We start from the raw sequence: 19,968 nt of genomic DNA on the forward strand, positions 1-19,968 counted from the left end.
TGCTCTTTATGTGGAAGCAGCTTGCAGCTTGAGGTAACCAGGTAACTGCTGGCTTCCCTCCTCCTGTTCTGTCGGCAGAGGTTCGCAGGGGCTTGTAGGAGATGCCTTCAACGAGACCACCTGATTTAGAAGAATGGCCCTGAGCGGTCACCTCTCGCAAAGTTGCATCTATTAGAGACACCGCCTCCGTCCCTTCTCTAAAGGGGACATTGTAGAGAAAGTACTGGCTTGTTTAGGATGAAGGAACAGCCGTGGTGATCTGAGACTGTTGGTTCTGGTCGTTGTTTTCCCCCTCGGAACTTCACAATATACAATAGTGAAGGCGACAAACATTAGAGCTCCTCCTGCAGGGTGTGGCTTTCTCAGCTCAGCTATTGAATTCAGGAAGAGATTCCTTAATGCTTAGCATTCATTATGAAAAGTAGATTTATTTTAAGGACTTTTTAAACACCTACCTTTGGGATCCCTGGGTGGCGCAGCGGTTTAGGCCTGCCTTCAGCCCAGGGCGTGATCCTGGAGACCCGGGATCGAGTCCCACATCGGGCTCCCTACATGGAGTCTGCTTCTCTCTCTACCTGTGTCTCTGCCTCTCTCTGTGTCTCTCATGAATAAATAAATAAAATCTTTAAAATAAATAAATAATAAACACATACCTTTTACTTCATATTCTTTTCTTTATTTGGCCTGACAGTCATCATCCTTTAATTGAAGCATTGTAGTCCTTTTGTGTTTAATACGCCTGCTGATATATTTGGCTTTACGTCAACCATCTTACTCTGTGCTATTTGTTTCAACTATTTCTTCTAACCCTCCTTTTTTTTTTTTTTTTTTTTGTATTGACAGTCTTCCACCATTTTATGTCTTATGTAGTTTGGAAATTGTATGCTCTATTTTTATTCTTTTATCCTAAACTGTATAACACACAGCATCACTTCCCTAGGTCCTCTAGAAAGTAGAACCTGAGACAGAAATGGACATATTGGGAGGTGCTGGTCCAGGGACGTGAGTGTAGGGAAGTCAGGCAGGTCCTGATGTCATGTGACCCAGCATCGCCAGACCTGGTCCCGAGCTGTGAAGTCCTAGGTGTCCCCCAGCTTGCAGCGTGGAGTCAGAGTGCGGGACTTCTCAGGAGGTTTATAAAGAGAAACTGACCCTCTGAGCGGTCCTTTGAAGGGAAGAAGGAGGGCCGTGTGATTTCCTAACGTCTTCATCGCGCCTTACCCATTGGCCGAGGCCTGCCACACACAGCTGGGCCATTGTCGTCCGGCAGCTGCTCAGAAAGCCAGAGCTCGGGATCCCTGGGTGGCACAGTGGTTTAGCGCCTGCTTTTGGCCCAGGGCGCAATCCTGGAGACCCGGGATCGAATCCCACATTGGGCTCCCGGTGCATGGAGCCTGCTTCTCCCTCTGCCTGTGTCTCTGCCTCTCTCTCTCTCTCTGTGACTATCATGAATAAATAAATAAAATCTTTAAAAAGAAAAAAAAAGAAGAAAGCCAGAGCTCATGCCCAGGGGTGTGGCTTGGCAGCTGACTCTGGACGGTGGAGAGACAGCCGGGACACATAGGCGGGGTGTACTTCGATGGGGAGGCGGGCAAGGGCTGGGAAAGAAGTAAGCAGCCACCAGAATGTGAGGAGGCACCAGAAATTTGTGTTCTGGGGTACCTGGGTGTCTCAGTCGGGTAAGCATCCGACTCTTGATTTCGGCTCAGACCATGATCCTCAGGGTTGTGGGATCGAGCCGCGCGTCAAGTTCTGTGCTCAGTACAAAGTCTGCTTCAGATCATCTTTCCTTGTCCCTCTGCTCGCTCGCTCGCTCCCTTTCTCACACACACACAAAAAAATGTATGTCTGATACGTATAACATCAAGACTCCAAAGTTGATATATTCCCCCTCCCCTCCCCCAGGTAATACACCAAACCTCATTTACCTTTCTCCTCATTTCTGTATTATTGTTACTGTATATATAATGCTTTCCTTTGTTATTTGTATTATTACTTGTGTTAATCAATGAGTGTTTATTAAAATCTCACACATAGGGCAGCCCGGGTGGCTCAGCGGTTTGGTGCCGCCTTCAGTCCAGGGTGTGATCCTGGAGATCTGGGATCGAGTCCCATGTTGGGCTCCCTGCATGGAGCCTGCTTCTCCCTCTGCCTGTGTCTCTGCCTCTGTCTCTCATGAATAAATAAATAAAATCTTTAAAAAAATAAAATCTCACACATAGGCAGCTCTTTGTGTCCATGGGTCCTGTCCCCATGTTTTAATAAGACCTCCTTTTTGCATCCCCCCCAGGACATATTTACATATTTGAAAAAACATATTTACCACTTTTGTGGCTTTTCATTTCTTCCTACATCTCAGATTTATTTAGGATCATTTTCCTTCTACCTCAAGTACATCCTTTAGAATATACTAGGTAGTGCTCAGAGTATACCATGTGCTACCTGTTAATGTAAGGAAGAAGGAAAAATAAAATTATATGTTTGTATTAGTGCAAGGAAACACTGGAAGACAATAGAGAAAATCAGTAAACCCAAAAATTGGTTCAACAAACTCAACAAATCTTTAGCTAGATTGACCAAGAAAAAAAAGTCAAATTACTAGGCTCAAGCATGACAAACCTCACGTTGGGCATAGAGATTACTTAAAAAACAAAGAAACCAAAAACTATATTTTGGGGCACGTGGCTGGCTCAGTCGGTAGAGCATGTGGCTTGATCTTGGGGTTGTGAGTAGGCTTTTTTGGACAAAAAAGAAAAAGATGTCATCACTCTGGACCTGTTGAAAATAAAGATCGTACCATGAGTGCTGTGAACAGCTGGGACAACGAGCGACTGTTAATGGGCATACGGCCGCTTTCTGGAACGATGGAAATAATCTAAGACGGTGGTAGCAATGACTGTGCAACTCGGGGAGCCGACTAAAAACTACTGAATTGTACGCTCTGCTAGTCCAGGTGTGTGGTATGTGAAGTTTCTCTCAATAAGGCTCTTAAAAAACAAGATACCCAGGGAGCTCGTAAGGGTGGTTGTCTGAGGTGGTGCAAGGATGAGGGTGAGAATTCTTAAAAATGGTTTTATAGAGTTCAAGTTTTATGAGCCATATAAGCAAATTAGTCAAGAATAATGAAGTGTGTGGCATTCTGGGAAGCTGTAGTGAAGCCAGTGAAAAGAATGTAGTTGAAGGGGCCGAATCCTCACGCCAAAGCCCGCGCTCCTGGAGTAAGGGAAGAGGCGCCTTTCCACGTTCTCCCCTCCCCCCCGGGGGCGCCCTACTGCAGGGGTGACGGGCCCGGTGGAGGCTTTTATGAGCTTTAAATTCTTTATTTCCCCTGAATAAGTTGCTGTTTGAGACCCCTCAGGCCAGGGTCCTGGGAATCCGGCCCAGCCGCGTCGTTACTAATCCTCTAACCCTGGCACTCGGCCACCTCCCTGGGGCTCCTGGGCGTTGGGACGCGCCCCGAGAAAGGGCCACAAGCCCTAACCGGGGTCAGTGCACCCTCGGGCCCAGTGGCAGCCCTGTGAAGGGTAATGACGTGGCGGCGCTGAGAATGGCCGGAGGAGCTGGGAGGCGGCCGGGAGGTCCCCTCAGGGTCCCCCAAAGGCACCGGGCGCCGGGGTCCGGCTGAGGCAATGCCGCGGGCCTAACGGGGGCGGCGGGGACGCTGAGCCAGGAGGCCGAGAGGCTCGCGGGGTCCTGTGTGCCTCGGGGATTCTGTAGGTGCGCGTGGGTCACCCACGGGGTTTTTAGGGGAAGTGACAGTACTCAGCCCAGGCCTTTCTCGTCTGGGAACAGAGTTCCCCTCGTGCCATATATTTTGATGCTGAAACTGGGTTTTTAAATGAGTTCTAGGGGTTCCCGGGTGGCTCGGTTAAGCGCCCAGCTCTTGGTTTCAGCTCAGGTCATGACCTCAGGATTGTGGGGTCTGCTTGAGATTCTCCTCCTGGGGGTGCTGGGTGGGGTATGCAGCTGCCCTCGGCTCAGGTCAGGGTCCCGGGGTCCCGGCACCACCCGCATCGGTGCCCTGCCCAGCGGGGAGCCCGCTTCTCCTTCTGCCTCTGCTCTTCCCTGTGCTCCCGCCCGTGCTCTCTCGCTCGTGCTCTCACGAGTGAGAACTCGTTCACTCTCAAATAAAATCTTGTAAGAAGGGGATCCCTGGGTGGCTCAGCGGTTTAACGCCTGCCATTGGCCCAGGGCACAGTCCTGGAGTCCCGGGATCGAGTCCTGCGTCGGGCTCCCTGCATGGAGCCTGCTTCTCCCTCTGCCTCTCTCTCTCTCTCTCTCTCTCTCTCCCCCCGTCTATCATAAATAAATAAATCTTAAAAAAAAAAATCTTGTAAACGAAACAAAGGTTTTGCCTCTGCCCCTCCCCCCACCACGCTCACACACTCTCTCTCTGAAAATAAAATCCTAAATGAGTTCTAAGTGTCAAATAAGACACTGTATGACAACTATACTAGAATTAAAATAACTTTAAAAAGCCTGGAACTCATTAGGGAGGCCCGTTCTCGGCCGTCACAGACCTGCATCGGCCCCTGGGCTCGGGCCGCAGGTGGCATCTCTGCAGGTCCTCCGGGGACTGTGATCGACGCCGAGGTAGGAAGACCGCTGCCCCTCGTCGTGTAGCAGACGTGCCCAGAATTTAAAAGCAGGTTTTAGGGGATCCCTGGGTGGCTCAGCACCTTAGACCTGCCTCCGGCCTGGGGCGGGATCCTAATGTTCAGCGGATACAAGTATGTCCTTATAATAGACAAGAAGGTTCACAATCACATGTTAAAAACGGACCAGAAGGAATCGTGTGTCATCAGTAAATATGTAGAAGGTAGAATTTTACATTTAAAAGGATCCAATCCGGGCTGCCTGGGGGCGCAGCGGTTGAGCAAGCGTCTCCCTTCGGCCCAGGGCGTGACCCCGGGTCCCGGACCCTTCCCCGCAGGGAGCCTGCTTCTCCCTCTGCCTGTGTCTCTGCCTCTCTCTCCCATAAATAAATAAAATCTTGAAAAATAAAAATAAATAAACGAAGTTACATGCGTGTGACTTGAACCTACCAGGCGCCTTAGTGGGGAACAGACCGGGAGGCCAACGTCCACCCCGGACAAGCCCGCCCTGTTTCACGAACATCTCAGGAAGTGAGTTCAAGTCCCCTGCAAAGACGGAGCCGGTAGCTGAAGGATGTGGGGCATCCTGGAGTGTGACACGGTCACCGCCGGAGTCTGGGGCATGGGTGTCCACACTGGCTCCTCCAAGGCAGTTGAAACACTTCATTCACTGTATTTTTTTCCCAAGAGAAGGATCAACTGGGCCTGGGGCCAGCCCGTCGCAGGTCCCTGGGGCCTGGGCGGTCAGCTGTGGGCGCCGCTGGCTCGCTGGCCCGGGGTCCGCAGGGCTCCTGCCCCACTTGGGTGGTGCGGGCGCCAGGCCTAGCCCCAATGGGCCCTCCCGGCTGCGCCCCCCCCCCCCGCCGACACCCCCCCACCTCTGTCCTCAGGGCCCAAGGGGCTCGTGGGGTAGGTGTCTGGAGCCCAGGAGCCTGGGGAGCAGGTGCCGCAGGTGACAGATGGCCATGCGGGGCAGCGGCCTGCAGCGGACACCGGCCCGCCAGCTGGTGGCACCTGCGGGGATGGGTGCTGCCCCCGCAGGGAGGCTGAGACACTGAGCCCAAGGCTACCGCACTAGACCCGGTGTTAATTTTTTTTTTTTAATTTCTTCATGAGAGACACACAGAGAGAGGCAGAGACCCAGGCAGAGGGAGAGGCAGGCTCTGTGCAGGGAGCCCGATGTGGGACTTGATCCCGGGTCTCCAGGATCAGGCCCTGGGCCGAAGGCAGGCGCCAAACCGCTGCGCCACCCAGGGATCCCTAATATTATTATTATTATTAAAGATTTTACGTATTTATTCCTGAGAGAGACAGAGCGAGGCCGAGCCCCAGGCAGAGGGAGCAGCAGGCGCCCCGCGGGCCCCGACGCGGGACTCGAACCCGGGACCCGGGTCACGGCCTGGGCCCCGCGCGGGCAGCCCAGGAGCCCCGAAGACTTTTGGTGGATCGATTTCTCCCCCGACTCCTCAGTCGTTCTCGAGGCGCGGGTCCTGGAAGCGCCCGGCCCGGTGGGCGGAGGTGCCCGGCGGCCCCTCGGTCCCCGCCCCGGGCTCGGTCGTGCACCGGCTCCACCGGCTCCGCGCGGGAAGGGGCGTGGCGGGGCGGGTCCCCGCGGGTCAGTGGGGCGCTGGTTCCGCGGGCGCCGACGCCACCCTGTCCCGGGCGGCCGCGCAGCCTTCGGGAAGCCCCGGACCCGCCGGGCCGCGCTCCGGGCACGCGGGGGGGGGGGGGGGGGCGGGGGGCGCTTTCACACCTCGCCCCGCTCCTCCTCCTCCTCCTCCTTCCTCCGTTTTAGAAACCAGTGTCCTCTGGGAGTGGAAAGGAAGGGGGAGGGGAGGGGGAGCGAGAAGGGAGGGGGGCAGGGGAGAAGGGAGGGGGGCCACGAGCCGCTCGCGATGCTCTAGTGCCGGGGCGTCGGCGTCGGGGTGTCAGACTGGACGCCACCTCCTGCTCGCCCTCTCCGTCCTCCTCATCCTGCCCCGCCCTCCCCGCCCTCCTCCCCCGCCCTCCTCCCCGCCCTCCCTCTGCACGGCTGGGCCCTGCCTGCGCTCGGCCTTCCTGGGGCTCGTGTCTCCGCGCCTCTCCCGCCGCGCCGTGACCTTGGGCGGAGGGCAGGGTGACCTTGGGCGGAGGGCAGGGTGCGCGGGAGGCGGGGAGGCGGGGCGGGGGGGCCGCGGGGGGCCGCTCCCCTCCCCGGCCCTGGGCGCCCCGCGGCCCCTGCAGGGTTCTCCGCAAAGCAGGGGGAGGCGGGCGCGGGGCGAGGGCGCGCGCTGGGCCCAGGGCGGCGGGGCCGGATCGAGTCCGTCGGCTCCCCGCGGGCGCCTCTGCTCCCTCTGCCTGGGCCCCGCCCCTCTCTGCGTCTCATGAATGAAAGAAAATGTATAAACTACCCTTGTCGCTGCTTCTACAAACGATGGACAAAGTGCGTCTCCCCGCACACCTACCGGGCGCCGCACTCCCAAGAGCATAAGGTGGCTCGAAGGTAAGGCCTGGGGAGAGCGCCCGGCCCCGGTGCCTCGGAAGCCTGTGGGCGGCCCCAAGCACGCGGCCGGGACACCCGGTGGCCAGGCCCCCCCACCCCCCCACCCCGGACACCCCGACTGACCCGGGCCTCCAGAGGAGGTGGCCGACGGGCAGCAGCGGATCACCCAGGTCCTTCGCATGATGACCACAGAAGGGTCACAGCCCACCCGTGGTGGAACTGGGCCTGACGTCCCTCGGCTGCCCAGACCACTTGTTGCTCTACCACCACTCAGAAGGAGCCTTAGTTTTGAACTAGAGTTTATCTTTTAAAAATTTTAAATAAAATTTTAAATTACAGTGTTTAATTTTTTATATATATATTTAAAGATTTTATTTATTCATGAGAGACCCAGAGAGAGAAGCACAGACCCAGGCAGACGGAGAAGCAGGCTCCCTGCAGGAGGCCCGACATAGGGACTCAATCCCGGGACCCCAGGGTCACGCCCTGAGCCCAAGGCAGCCACTGAGCCCTCCGGTGCCCCTCAACTTCCATTTGTAGGGAGTTCTGTTGTTTTGTTCAATAGCTGAAATACAAGTATCCCACTTCTCACAAGCCTTCATCCTCATCAGTCCTACAGAGGCCTCCATCACCACCTGTTTCTCTAACCTGTAGACCCCTGAGGTGCCAGTGGCCTAGTGGGTGAAGCAGCCGACTCTTGATTTCAGCTCAGGTCATGACCTGAGGTTGCAGGGAGCACTGAGCCAGGCTGCACCCCAAGCAGGGAGTCTGCTCCCCCCGACTCTCCCACAGCTTGTGTGCACTCACTGTCTCACTCTAAAATAAACACCTCTTAGAAGATCCAGGGAGGGGATCCCTGGGTGGCTCAGTGGTTTAGCGCCTGCCTTTGGCCCAGGGTGCGATCCTGGAGACCTGGGATTGGGTCCCACATCAGGCTCCCTGCATGGAGCCTGCTTCTCCCTCCTCCTGTGTGTCTCTGCCTCTCTCTCTCTCTCTATCATGAATAAATAAATACAAATAAATCTTAAAAAAAAAAAAAAAAGAAGAAGAAGAAGATCCAGGGAGGGTTTTCACTTTTACAAAGAAAGGAACAAAGATTGCCCAGCCTGCGTACCGCAGCAAGTCCTCGCGGGGCCGCCCAAGCTGAGAGGGGCCCCATGCGGAGTCCCCTTGGGCCATCAGTGGGCGTCTGCCCCCCACCCCCCCATCTGTTCTGCACTCTCGGTAGCAGGAGGTGATCCGAGCAGCCTCACAGAGGTCGTCTCTGGGGTCTGAGGAAGCTCAGAAAGTTTTCCATGTCGATCATTTGCTTCTTTGCTTTCTGCTGTTTTGGTTTATGAAAATGGGCCTGCTCTACTTTGGAGCAGCACAGGAAACCTGCATATTATTTTTTTTATTATGATTTCTCTGCTTGCCAGTAACTTAGTATAACTGATGTAGGAAAGACGTTGGGGTTTTGATCTGATGGCCAAGAAAGAATTCCTGAGACGTCTTTGATGCAAAAGGCTGTTTTGCTGTTGTTGTTTTTTAAAGATTTTATTTATTTATTCATGACAGAGAGAGAGAGAGGCAGAGACCCAGGCAGGGGAGCAGCAGGCTCCCCGCTGACGGCCCCTGGCAGCCTTTAGCCCGCAACGGACCGGGGGCCGGAACCTCCGCGATGTCCCTGCCGGCCACAGGACCGTGTGCTCTGCTCCTCCTCTCTGGTCCCGTCTGCACGGTGACATTCAGGACAGAACGGGGTGTCGTCTGATGGCGAGCAGGGACCCCGGGGACAGTGACCGCCCCAGGCTGACGGGGCAGCTTGGAGCTGAGGGGAGAAACACACGGCGACTCCTGGAGGCCGGGGCTCAGCAGCACCCGAGCGGCCTCAGTTTACAGAATGTGCCGTGGTTTGCAAGAAATAGGCGATCTTCCCGGGTCCCGACTTCTGGGGGCAACTCCCTACGGTCGTGCTGTTAAGGCTCCTCCAGAGGGAAGGACGGCTCAGCTGCGGGAGGCAAGGCCTCGGACCGGGCCCCGACTCCCCGGCCATCTGCCCACCTCGGGCCCTGCCACTCAACAATCTTCGGCCGTGAGTTCAGGCCTCACCCCACCAAGCGCCACCCCCTGTACCCCCCAGTCTCGCCCACCTAGGCCCCTCCGGGAGCCCGGGGGGATCAGAGGAGCCCGTTCAGGCGGTGGTGCCGGCTTTGCCAACACGGGCTGCTAGAAAGATCTCGGGCGGAGGAGCTGCCAGCAGCTGGGCGGGAGGGGCGGTGCTCGCTCCTTGGGTCTCACCAGGACCCCCAGTGACCAAGCTTTCCAGGTGCCTGCTGGGGCGACAGGTCTCTACAGAGCCCAGATCTACTACTGCAGGGAAGGTGGTGAAGGGGGCATTTGGACATGAAAAGCAACCACCTGATAAAACTAATACTTACTAAATAATTCAGACTTAAAGCAAAAAGAACCTAGAATTTTAAGCTTGACTGATGGGGTATACGCAAGCGCACGTTACAGCAAACTTCTCACATATGATCTACAAGACGGGTAGTGGCTGGTTTCCAGGAGGGGGCCAGGAGGCCGCGGATAGGAAGGGCAGGTTTGACTCCTCTTTCTCTTGCAGATCTTAAAAGTGGTATTTTAAAAACAAATAGAAAAAAAAAAAACAACAAATGTCAATAATCTCTCTAAAGCTTCCGACGAGGGCTTCTAGGGTAAGACAGGGCAGCAAAGTATGGCCTGAGCCTGTGCAGTCTGCGCTACGACTCTTTTTTTACATTTTTACATTTTTACATTCAAAAATAGGTGACAGAGACTATCCTAGATAACCTGCAAAGCTAAAATAACTCCGGCCCTTTACAAACAATGGAATACGGCCATGACAAAGTATTTTTATTTTTATTTATTTATTTATTTATTTATTTATTTATTTATTTTTATTTATTTATTTTTTTTAAAGAAACCAACCCCATCAACATCTTTTTTTTTTTTTTTTTCATTTATTTATGATAGTCACACAGAGAGAGAGAGGCAGAGACATAGGCAGAGGGAGAGGCAGGCTCCATGCACCGGGAACCTGACGTGGGATTTGATCCCGGGTCTCCAGGATCACGCCCTGGGCCAAAGGCAGGTGCTAAACCGCTGTGCCACCCAGGGATCCCGACAAAGTATTTTTAGACTAGAAGAGTACTGGGCCCTTTTATTCTAGTCCACATTGTTTCCACAGGACACCCAGGCCATCCCTCCGTGCCCTGGCGCTCAGCCTGACGTTTCTAAACTTCTCCCTTTCTGATCACATCTTCCAATCCTCTCCAACTCCCTAACCTTGCATGGTACCCACGTCGAAACATCTCCTACGATCCTCAACCTCTTATCCAAACGATACCTACAATTTCTCATTCTAACTCCATATTTTTCAAATTTTTACCATGACTTTCATTTCTTTTTATTTTTATTTATTTATTTTTTAAGATTTTATTTACTTATTCATAGAGACACACAGAGAGAGGCAGAGACCCAGGCAGAGGGAGAAGCAGGCTCCATACAGGGAGCCTGACGTGGGACTCGATCCCGGGTCTCCAAGATCACACCCTGGACTGCAGGCGGCGCTAAACCGCTGCACCACCAGGGCTGCCCTCATTTATTTTTTTTAAGATTGATTGATTTATGACACACAGAGAGAGAGGCAGAGATACAGACAGAGGGAGAAACAGGCTCCATGTAGGGAGCCCGACGCGGGACTTGATCCCGGGTCTCCAGGACCAGGCCCCGGGCTGAAGGGGGCGCTAAACCGCTAAACCAGCCGGGCTGCCCTACCATGACTTTCTTTTCTTTTCTTTTTAAAATTTATTTATTTATTCATAGAGACACACAGAGAGAGAGAGAGGCAGAGACACAGGCAGAGGGAGAAGCAGGCTCCATGCAGGGAGCCCGACACGGGACTCAATCCCGGGTCTCCAGGATCACACCCGGGGCTGCAGGCGGCGCCAAACCGCTGCACCATCGGGGCTGCCCCCTACCATGACTTCCAGTAAGAAATTTCATCTAAACAACTGACACATTCATAAACATGTATACAAATGGACCAAAGTTCACAAAAACTCTAAATGTTGTAAATGATTTTGCTAAAACCAAAATATAACCAATTCAGGAAAACAAAATTTCTTGAGAGGGATGCCTGGGTGGCTCACTGGGTTAAGCATCTTGGGGTCCCTGGATGAGTCCCACATCGGGCTCCCCACAGAGAGCCTGCTTCTCCCTCTGCCTGTGTCTCTGCCTCTCTGTGTCTCTCATGAATAAATAAAATAAAATAAAAATCTTTGAGAGAGTTGTTCGTATGGGGCTATATTCAGTTGTTCTTACGTTCTCTCCCACAAGGCTTTTCCCTTCATTCCACCTAAGCAGCTCTCAGGAGGGTTACCGATGAGCTCGACATCGCTCAATTCAATAAATACTTCTTGCTCCTCATCCATTACTTGTTAACAACAGTTGACCCAGTAGATGTGGCCCATCACTCCCTCCTCAAATGCTTCATTTGGCTTCCCGGGGACCCTTTCTGGTTTTCTCCTAACCACCGAGACTTCCTTCAGTCTCCTTTACTGCTTTTTCTCATGTCTGACCTCTGAACGCTAGGGGTATTCCAGAGTTCTCTGACATCTCTACGTAAATACCCTGCTTGGGAATCCCTGGGCGGCTCAGCGGTTTAGCGCCTGCCTTCGGCCCAGGGCATGATCCTGGAGTCCCGGGATCAAGTCCCACATCAGGCTCCCTGCATGGAGCCTGCTTCTCCCTCTGCCTGTGTCTCTGCCTCTCTCTCTCTCTCTCTGTGTCTTTCATGAATGAATAAATAAATAAATAAAATCTTAAAAAAAAAGAAAAGAAATACCCTGCTTGGAGATGTGGTCCTGATGAACAGCTTGAAATTCCAAGTCTATGCTAACTTAACTTCTACATTTTCATTTCTAGCCCAGTTCTCTCCTCTGAAATCTTTTATTTTTATTTTTTATTTTTTGGAGTTCAATTTGCCAACATATAGCATAACACCCAGTGCTCATCTCAAGTGCCCCCCTCAGTGCCCATCACCCAGTCACCCCAGCCCCCCGCCTACCTCCCCTTCCACTACCCCTTGTTCGTTTCCTAGAGTTATCTCCTCTGAAATCTTGAGTCATATCTAACTTCTCGTATTATGAGTTTCGACTCAGATTTCACCTGTCTAAACCCAGCTCCTATCCTTCCTTTCCCACAAGTACCCTTTATGCCAACTTCTCTATTAAATTCCACCTTTGTTCTTCCACTTGTTGAGGCCCCAAACCTAGGGAGTCATCCTTGATTTCTCTTGCTTCTTCCTATGTCATCTACTGGCAAAGGCTGAGCTCTACTTAAAAAATACACTCAGATCCAACCACTACTAAACACTAACCAGTCAGCCTGCTGCCTCTCTTGATACTTATGGTCTATTTTCAACACGTAGTAGTCATAAGACATTTTAAAATAAATCAGATCATGCTATACTTTTGGTTCAAAACTTTCCAATGGGGACACCTGAGTGCCTCACTGGTTTAGCGTTTGCCTTCAGCTCAGGGTGTGATCCCAGGATCCAGGATCAAGTCCTGCATCGGGCTCCCTGCAGGGAGCCTGCTTTCCCTCTACCTGTGTCTCTGCATCTCTCCTCCCTGTGTCTCTCATGAATAAATACATCTAAAAACAAAACAAAACTTTCCAATGGATCTCAGATGAATATAAACACAAAAGACCTTACAATGGCCTACATGTGACCTGACCCCTAGTTACCTCCCGTAATTCCAACACTTTAATCTCTCCTCCTCGCTCACTTCCATTCCAGCCACACTGGTTTCGCCATTCCCTGAACATGCCAAACTCACCCTTAGGGCCTTTGTACTTGTTTCCTTTGACAGAGAGGTGCTCTCTCTACTTATGTGAATGGCTCTCATTTCCTTCACATCCCTGCTCAGATGTTACCTCAGCTTCCCTGGCCATTCTTTTTTATGAATTTATTATTTTGGATTTTATTTATTTATTCATGAGACACACACACACACACACAGAGGCAGAGACACAGGCAGAGGGAGAAGCAGGCTCCATGCAGGGAACCCGACATGGGACTCGATCCTGCAGCTCCAGGATCAGGCCCTGGGCTGAAGGCAGCGCTAAACCGCTGAGCCACCCGGGCTGCCCTTTAAAAAAAAATTTTTTTAAGTAATCTCTACTACCAAAATGGGCTTGAACTTACAACCCTGAGATGAACAGTCACATACTTTCCTGATATCAGAGTCACATGACCGAGCTTGCCAGGTGCCCCTTGGCCATTCTTTTAAAAGCATCCACATTCCAACTGCACTCTGCCTAACGTCTTTCCCTACTTCATTTTTTTCTATAGCATGTATTACTATCTGGCACCTTATACATTTCACTTGTTTACCAGTGGTCCCGACCGCTGTAAGCAGGAACTTTCATCTTTTTTTTTTTTTTAATTGCTATCTCCAAGCATGTAGAAGAGTACCTAGCACATAAAACTGAGTAAATAATTGCTGAAGTGAATGACTTGCCTGAACCTACAACCACTTTCCAACTGTATTAGGTATTCTAATAGGGCTTCCCTGTAAGAGACTCTTAATCATAAGAAACAAAGTGAGGATCACTGGAGGGGAGGCGGGTGTGTGGATGGGGTAACTGGGTGATGGACATTAAGGAGGGCACATGATGTCATTAGCACTGGGTGTTACTTAAGACTGATGGATCCCTGACCTCTACCTCTGAAACCAGTAATACATTCCATGTTAATTGAATTTAAATACACACACACACACACACACACACACACACACAATAAAAGGGTTTCTAAAAATGTCGGAGAACGCAAGTAAGCTATCCTTGTAACTAAATTTAAGCTGGCACACTTACTTAGGCAATGAAATAAGTTTAAAATACTAGGTGTCAAGTAAAATAAAAATCTACTCACCTGTACAACAAGAAAGCTTAAGCTATAAAACACCCCACCCTGTGAAGTTTACTTACCAGGAATTGAATATTCATTTTATTCAACAAATGTGTACTGGGCAGCTACAACTATGTTAGGTACATTTAGTTTGTCTGGGTGAAACTTCTGAAGGAAACAGAACTTTTTATATTAACAACTTCTCCCACAGATAAAAAGGCGACAGAGAATCCCAGGCGCACGGATACCAAGCCTCAGACTCAACTGAAGCAACAGGATTCTCTATCCCTCCTGAGACTCTGAACTGATGGAGATACTGTCAAATGGACCATGGATGGAACTGCAAGGCCGTGGCGAAAGCACAAAAGCATGGGCAGCGACGTCAGGCAGGCATGATGACAATCTGACAAGATGACTTCCAAGAAGCAGAAAAGAGCCGTGGTCCCCGACTGGCTGGGTCCACCCGGCTTCACATGAGCTTTGTTTCCCAACCTTGGATTATCAACAACATTGCTTTATAATTGCTTATATCTTTACACTATTATCCCCTACCTAAACATGTTCGAGTAGTTCTCTTCCTATGTTTTTATACAGATTTGTCTCACCAGATATATTCTAAAGAAAAATACTCAGTCAAGGTTAAAAAAATTTATCATTTATTTTAAAGGCATTAATAAAAAGCTTAACACACTTTATACTAGGGAAGTTACAATATACAAATGTGCTGAGTCGAAATTTTCACAGGTTGACTTTTCTGTACTACATGTGACTGAGTTAATTACTCACATTTCCATTACTGAGTTATAACTGATGATTCCCTTGAAACACACAGCTTGTTATTTAAGCATAAGTCGCATACAACATGCGGAAATACAGGTGACTGTGCCACCCAACCAACTCTTCATGAAGAAAAAGATGAAATTTTGTTCACATTGACCGTGGCGCATCAAAATACCATTCTCCTTGGGAGAGAGCTGCACCTGAATCTGGGGGTAAAAAAGATCTAATATAAGTATGCAGTTTCAAAATCTATTTCTTATAAAATCAAAAGAAAAACAAAGCAATATACTCATCAAGATAAATAAAACTAGAAGAAAATATGCTAATATAAAGACTTAATGCAATACTAAATTCAATCTTTATGGGATAATTACACAAATTGTGAAATTCATAGAATATGCAAAATTATTCAAAAAAATTTAAGGAACACTGGTTCCTGTCCTAACAGGATTAAACACATTTATATAAAACAATGATCAAAACTATGTATTAAAGGGGAGCCTGGGTGGCTCAGTCAGTTAAGTGTCTGCCTTGGCTCAGGTCATGATGATGCCAGAGTCCCAGGATAGAGCTGCGTCCACTTTCTGCTCTGCAGAGAGTCTGCTTTTCCCTCTCAGTCTGCCCTCTCCCACTGCTTTGCCTCTGCTCGCGCTCACTTTCTTGCTTATTCTCTCTTTCAAATAAATAAATAAAATCTTTCGGGGGAAAAAAAAAATCATGTATTAAAAACAAAAAAACCAGGGCGCCTGGGTGGCTCAGTTGGTTCAGCATCTGCCTTTGGTTCAGGTCATGATCCTGGGGTCCTGGGATTGAGCCCAGAGTCCGGATCCCTGCTCAGTGGGAAGTATGCTTGTCCCTCTCCCTCTGCTCCTCAACCACCCCATCCTTCCCCTGCCCCCCGCTTATGCTCGCTTTTGCTCTCTCAAATCTTAAAAAAACAAGTGATTACAATACAAACATCATCCAACTATAATACAACTGGTAATTAAACCTAATCACCAAGAAATTAAAATACACTTTTCTAGAGTTGAAAACAAAACTCAAAGTTTTAGAGTACGTAGAAAATGGTAACGATTCTACGTAACAGAATCTACAGAATACATCACTGTCCAGAAAAAAATTCATTGTCCTATGATAATCTTTTAATAAATACATAAGAAGGAATCTGTAAATTTATAAGGAAAGCAAAAAGAGGAAATTAATTCCTGGTATATCATCTGGGTCCAATGGGTCCTATCTTAGTTTTTGAGTTTCTGTTTTGAGCAGTTCTAGTAACAATTTGTAAGGACTCATGACTCACTCTTTGTTAGAGGTCTGCCAAAGAACAGAGAAACTTTACTTAGAATAATAAACATAGGGCAGCCCAGGTGGCTCAGCAGTTCAGCGCCGCCTTCAGCCCAGGGTGTGATCCTGGAGACCCGGGATCGAGTCCCGCGTCGGGCTCCCTGCATGGAGCCTGCTTCTCCCTCTGCCTGTGTCTCTGCCTCTCTCTCTCTCATTGTGTCTCTCACGAATAAAAAAATAAAATGTTTAAAAAATTTTTTTAAAAAAAAGAATAGGGATAAAACTCCTTTTTTTTTTTTTTTTTTTTGGGATAAAACTCCTATCTTGCAATTATGCTATAATGCTACTGGATTCTTTTATAAATCTAAAATATAGAATTTTAGTGATTTTATCACTTATCTTGAATATTTTATTATTCTTCATCTCTGTATTTATTTTACTGTAGCTTCATTGTGGTAGCGAGCCTTTAAGATTGTCCCCAATGATACCTGCCTTCTGGTATGCATGCCCTTGTATACTCCCCTCCAGTTGACAGTGTCATCCTATTCCCGTGACTTCAGTGAGTTGGACTTACTTCTAAAGAATAGAAAAAGGTGGAAGGGACAGGGTGTGATGCAGAAACTGAGTTATTAAAGTGGGTGTGGGGAAGCCTGAGTAACTCAGCAGTTGAGCATTTGCCTTCAGTTCAGAGCATGATCCTGAAGTCTGGGGATCGAGTCCCGCATCGGACTCCCTGCATGTGGCCTGCTTCTCCCTCTGCCTGTGTCTCTGCCTCTCTGTGTCTCTCGTTAGTAAATAAATAAAATATTAAAAAAAAAATTTATAAAGTGGGTGTGGTGTTGCTCACTCTTTATCGGGTCACTCACTCTGGGGAATCCCGCTGCCATGATGTGACTCTCAGGCTGAGTATGGAAAGCCCCAAGAAGCTAGGGTACTCAGGTCTCCAAACAAAAAGGAGTGAGTGAGCTTGGAAGCAGATCCTCCAGCCCCAGCAAAAACTTGAGATGGCTGTAGTCTCATGAGAACCACCCAGCTAAGTGCTCGCTTCGGCAGCACATATACTAAAATTGGAGAACCACCCAGCTAATAAGCTGCTCCTGGACTCCTGATCAACAAAAACTAGAAATAATAAATGTGCCATTTTAAGGTGTAAATTTTGGGGTATTTTGTCATGTAACAATAGATAACATTCACTGATTATCTGCAGCTATGATTTTTAAAAAAAGACTGAAATAGTAAGAACATGCAAGGACAGAGTTCACCTAAAACAATGATGAAATAAATCATCACAAAAGATGATCATTATTGCATCATCCTTCCGTTTTCTTATTCTGTTGCCCAAAGTACAGATTTTCTTTCAAGAAGAAGTTTTAACAGAAGTAGGGAGACATTGTCCTTCATCCTTGTGGTCTTTTTTTTTTTTTTTAAGCCCTCCTTGAAAACAGAATTCAGACTTTTTTTTAAAGAATTTATTTAAAAAAAAAAATAAAAGAATTTATTTAGTTGAAAGAGAGCGAGTGAGCATGAGCACAAGCAGGGGGGCAGTGGAGGGGAGCAGAGGGAGAAGCAGACCTCCTACTGAGCAGGGAGCCCAACTCGCTTGATCCCAGGACCCCAGGATCATGACCTGAGCTGAAGGCAGATGCTTCACTGAGCCACTCAGGTGCCCCAAAAGTTCAGACTTTTTATTCTCTATAATAGCATAAAGAACAAAATTGGCAAAGGAAATATTTTCATAATTATTAAACCAATTAGAAGACGAATATGAAGAGACAGCAACATCTAGACCAGCAGTTAGAAAACTATGGCCTAATGTATTTACTACCCAGTCCTATAAGAGAAAAAAAATTTTTTTAAGAGAAAAAATTTTTAATTATTTCTCAGTCTTTTTATTATTTTAAAATATTTTATTTATTTATTCATGAGAGACACACAGAGAGAGGCAGAGACAGAAGGATAAGCAGGTTCCCTGTGGGGAGCTCCATGCGGGACTCGATCCCAGGACTCCGGGATCACGCCCTGGGCCAAAGGCAGAAGGCTCAACCACTAAGCCACTCCAGGTATCCCTTTTTCTTTTTTCTTTTTTTCTTTTCTTTTTTAAGATTTTATTTATTTATTCATAGAGACAGAGACAGAGAGAGAGAGAGAGAGAGAGAGAGAGAGAGAGAGAGGCAGAGACACAGGCAGAGGGAGAAGCAGGCTGCATGCAGGGAGCCTAACGTGGGACTCCGGCCTCCAGGACCACACCCCAGGCTGCAGGCGGCACTAAACCGCTGCGCCACAGGGGCTGCCCTATTTTTATTTTCTTTAAAATTTTCATTTATTTATTAGAGAGCACAGCAGGAAGGAGGCTCAGAGGGAGGGGAAGAAGGAGGCTCCCCACTGAGCAGGGAGCCCTATGTAGGGCTCGATCCCAGGACCCCAGGGTCATGACGTGAGCTGAAAGTAGACGCTTAACTGACTGAACTCAGGCATCCGTATTTTTAAAATTTTTAAAGTAATCTCTACACTCAATGTGGGGCTCAAATTCACGACTCAGATCAAGAGCCACATGCTCTTCTGAGTCAGCTGCCCCTAAGGAAAATTTGTGACCCCTACTGTAGACTAAGAGTGGTGGTGAACTTGTCCCTATAAGAAAAATCTCAGATGATGAGTCTTCAAATGGTATATACTACCTAGGTGCATTTTCTCCCAACTCAAGAAGTGATATATTTCTGAGGACAAAAAAGGAAGTACAGTAGTGTCATTCAATCCTTCAACAGGAAGGATTTCATTGTAATATTTTGTGGTAAAAATGTGAACTATCTTACTTTGTTAAAAAACATGATAGTATTCATCTTTTTTCCTGCCCCCTGCCAGTATTCACCTTTTATGATGCCTGTACACCCAAATTCACTTAATAAAGTTTGTGAGTGGACAAATATAAAAGACAGATGTGTATACAGAAGTAAATGGAAGCTAACAGATGTTACAGAAATGAAAAACAGTAATTAGACTGATCATTCTTACTGGTGCTAATGTAAAAATGAAATATTTTTGCTGTAATCCAACAAAGAAGGTAGCTATAATCTGTCCACTTAAAATTATGAGCCATGAAATTTCAAAAATGTTTTGATGAAATCCGTGAACAATCATCAAGGTAATGATAAGCTAGAACACAGTAAAAATGTACCTGAAATCTGGAATCAATATTTAGAAGATAAATATATTATAGGCTCATGTATAACAACTAGTGAACAGTTAGATGCATCCAAAGAATGTTACCCATTTGTGATACACACACATATTAAATATCGGGAAATATGGAATAAAAACTTGGGTTTGCGGTTTCTGAATTCTCACTGGAATTGCTAACAAAGTTATTTTCATTATCTCTATTCTTGGGTAAACTGCTTATAAAACAACTTAAATGCACTTGATTCTCATTATTCCTGGTAGTCATGTTCTAAAAAGTCATTTTGGGGGGTCGGGGTGGCAGGCTCCAGTGGAGCCCAACGTGAGGCTTGAACTCACAACCCTGAGATCAAGACCTGAGCTGAGATCACGAGTTGGACAGTTAACCAACTGAGCCACCCAGGTGCCCCTAAAAAGTCACTATAAACAATGAATCTGTGGGGTGCCTGGGTGGCTCAGCTAGTGAAGCATCTGCCTTCAGCTTAAATCATGATCTCAGGCTCCTGGGATCGAGTCCCATATCAGGCTCCCTGCTTAGTGGGGGTCGTTTTCTCCCTCTCCTTTTGCCCTTCCCCTCACACTCATACTCTCTCAAATGAATAAATATAATCTTAAAACAACAACACAACAATAAACTTGTGAATAATGAGCCATTGCTTTTAGAAGATATAAAGAGCTACGTTCAGGCAAGCCTCTAGTCACATTTCTATCAACTG

At 48.4% G+C, this 19,968-nt stretch overlaps 1 protein-coding gene and 1 long non-coding RNA gene across 5 annotated transcripts in view; one reads left to right on the forward strand and one right to left on the reverse strand.

The window, feature by feature from the left end:
• The first annotated feature begins 6,800 nt into the window (after window positions 1-6,800).
• On the forward strand, window positions 6,801-14,709 carry LOC118354118 (uncharacterized). The gene is made up of 2 exons (XR_004814113.2): window positions 6,801-7,077; window positions 14,226-14,709. It is a non-coding gene; the product is annotated as an uncharacterized LOC118354118 (long non-coding RNA).
• The window catches only part of LOC112660143 (survival motor neuron protein), a 41,771-nt gene continuing 36,450 nt past the window's right edge, over window positions 14,648-19,968 (reverse strand). For all 4 annotated transcript variants that reach the window (XM_049103735.1, XM_025447540.3, XM_025447539.3 and 1 more), the window contains one exon: window positions 14,648-15,000. In XM_049103735.1, the coding sequence (XP_048959692.1) occupies window positions 14,851-15,000 (150 nt within the window). In that variant the 3' untranslated portion in view covers window positions 14,648-14,850. The remainder of the gene's footprint in view (window positions 15,001-19,968) is intronic.

Source organism: Canis lupus, chromosome 2, assembly GCF_003254725.2.
Source record: "Canis lupus dingo isolate Sandy chromosome 2, ASM325472v2, whole genome shotgun sequence".
NCBI classification, from domain to species: Eukaryota; Metazoa; Chordata; class Mammalia; order Carnivora; family Canidae; genus Canis; species Canis lupus.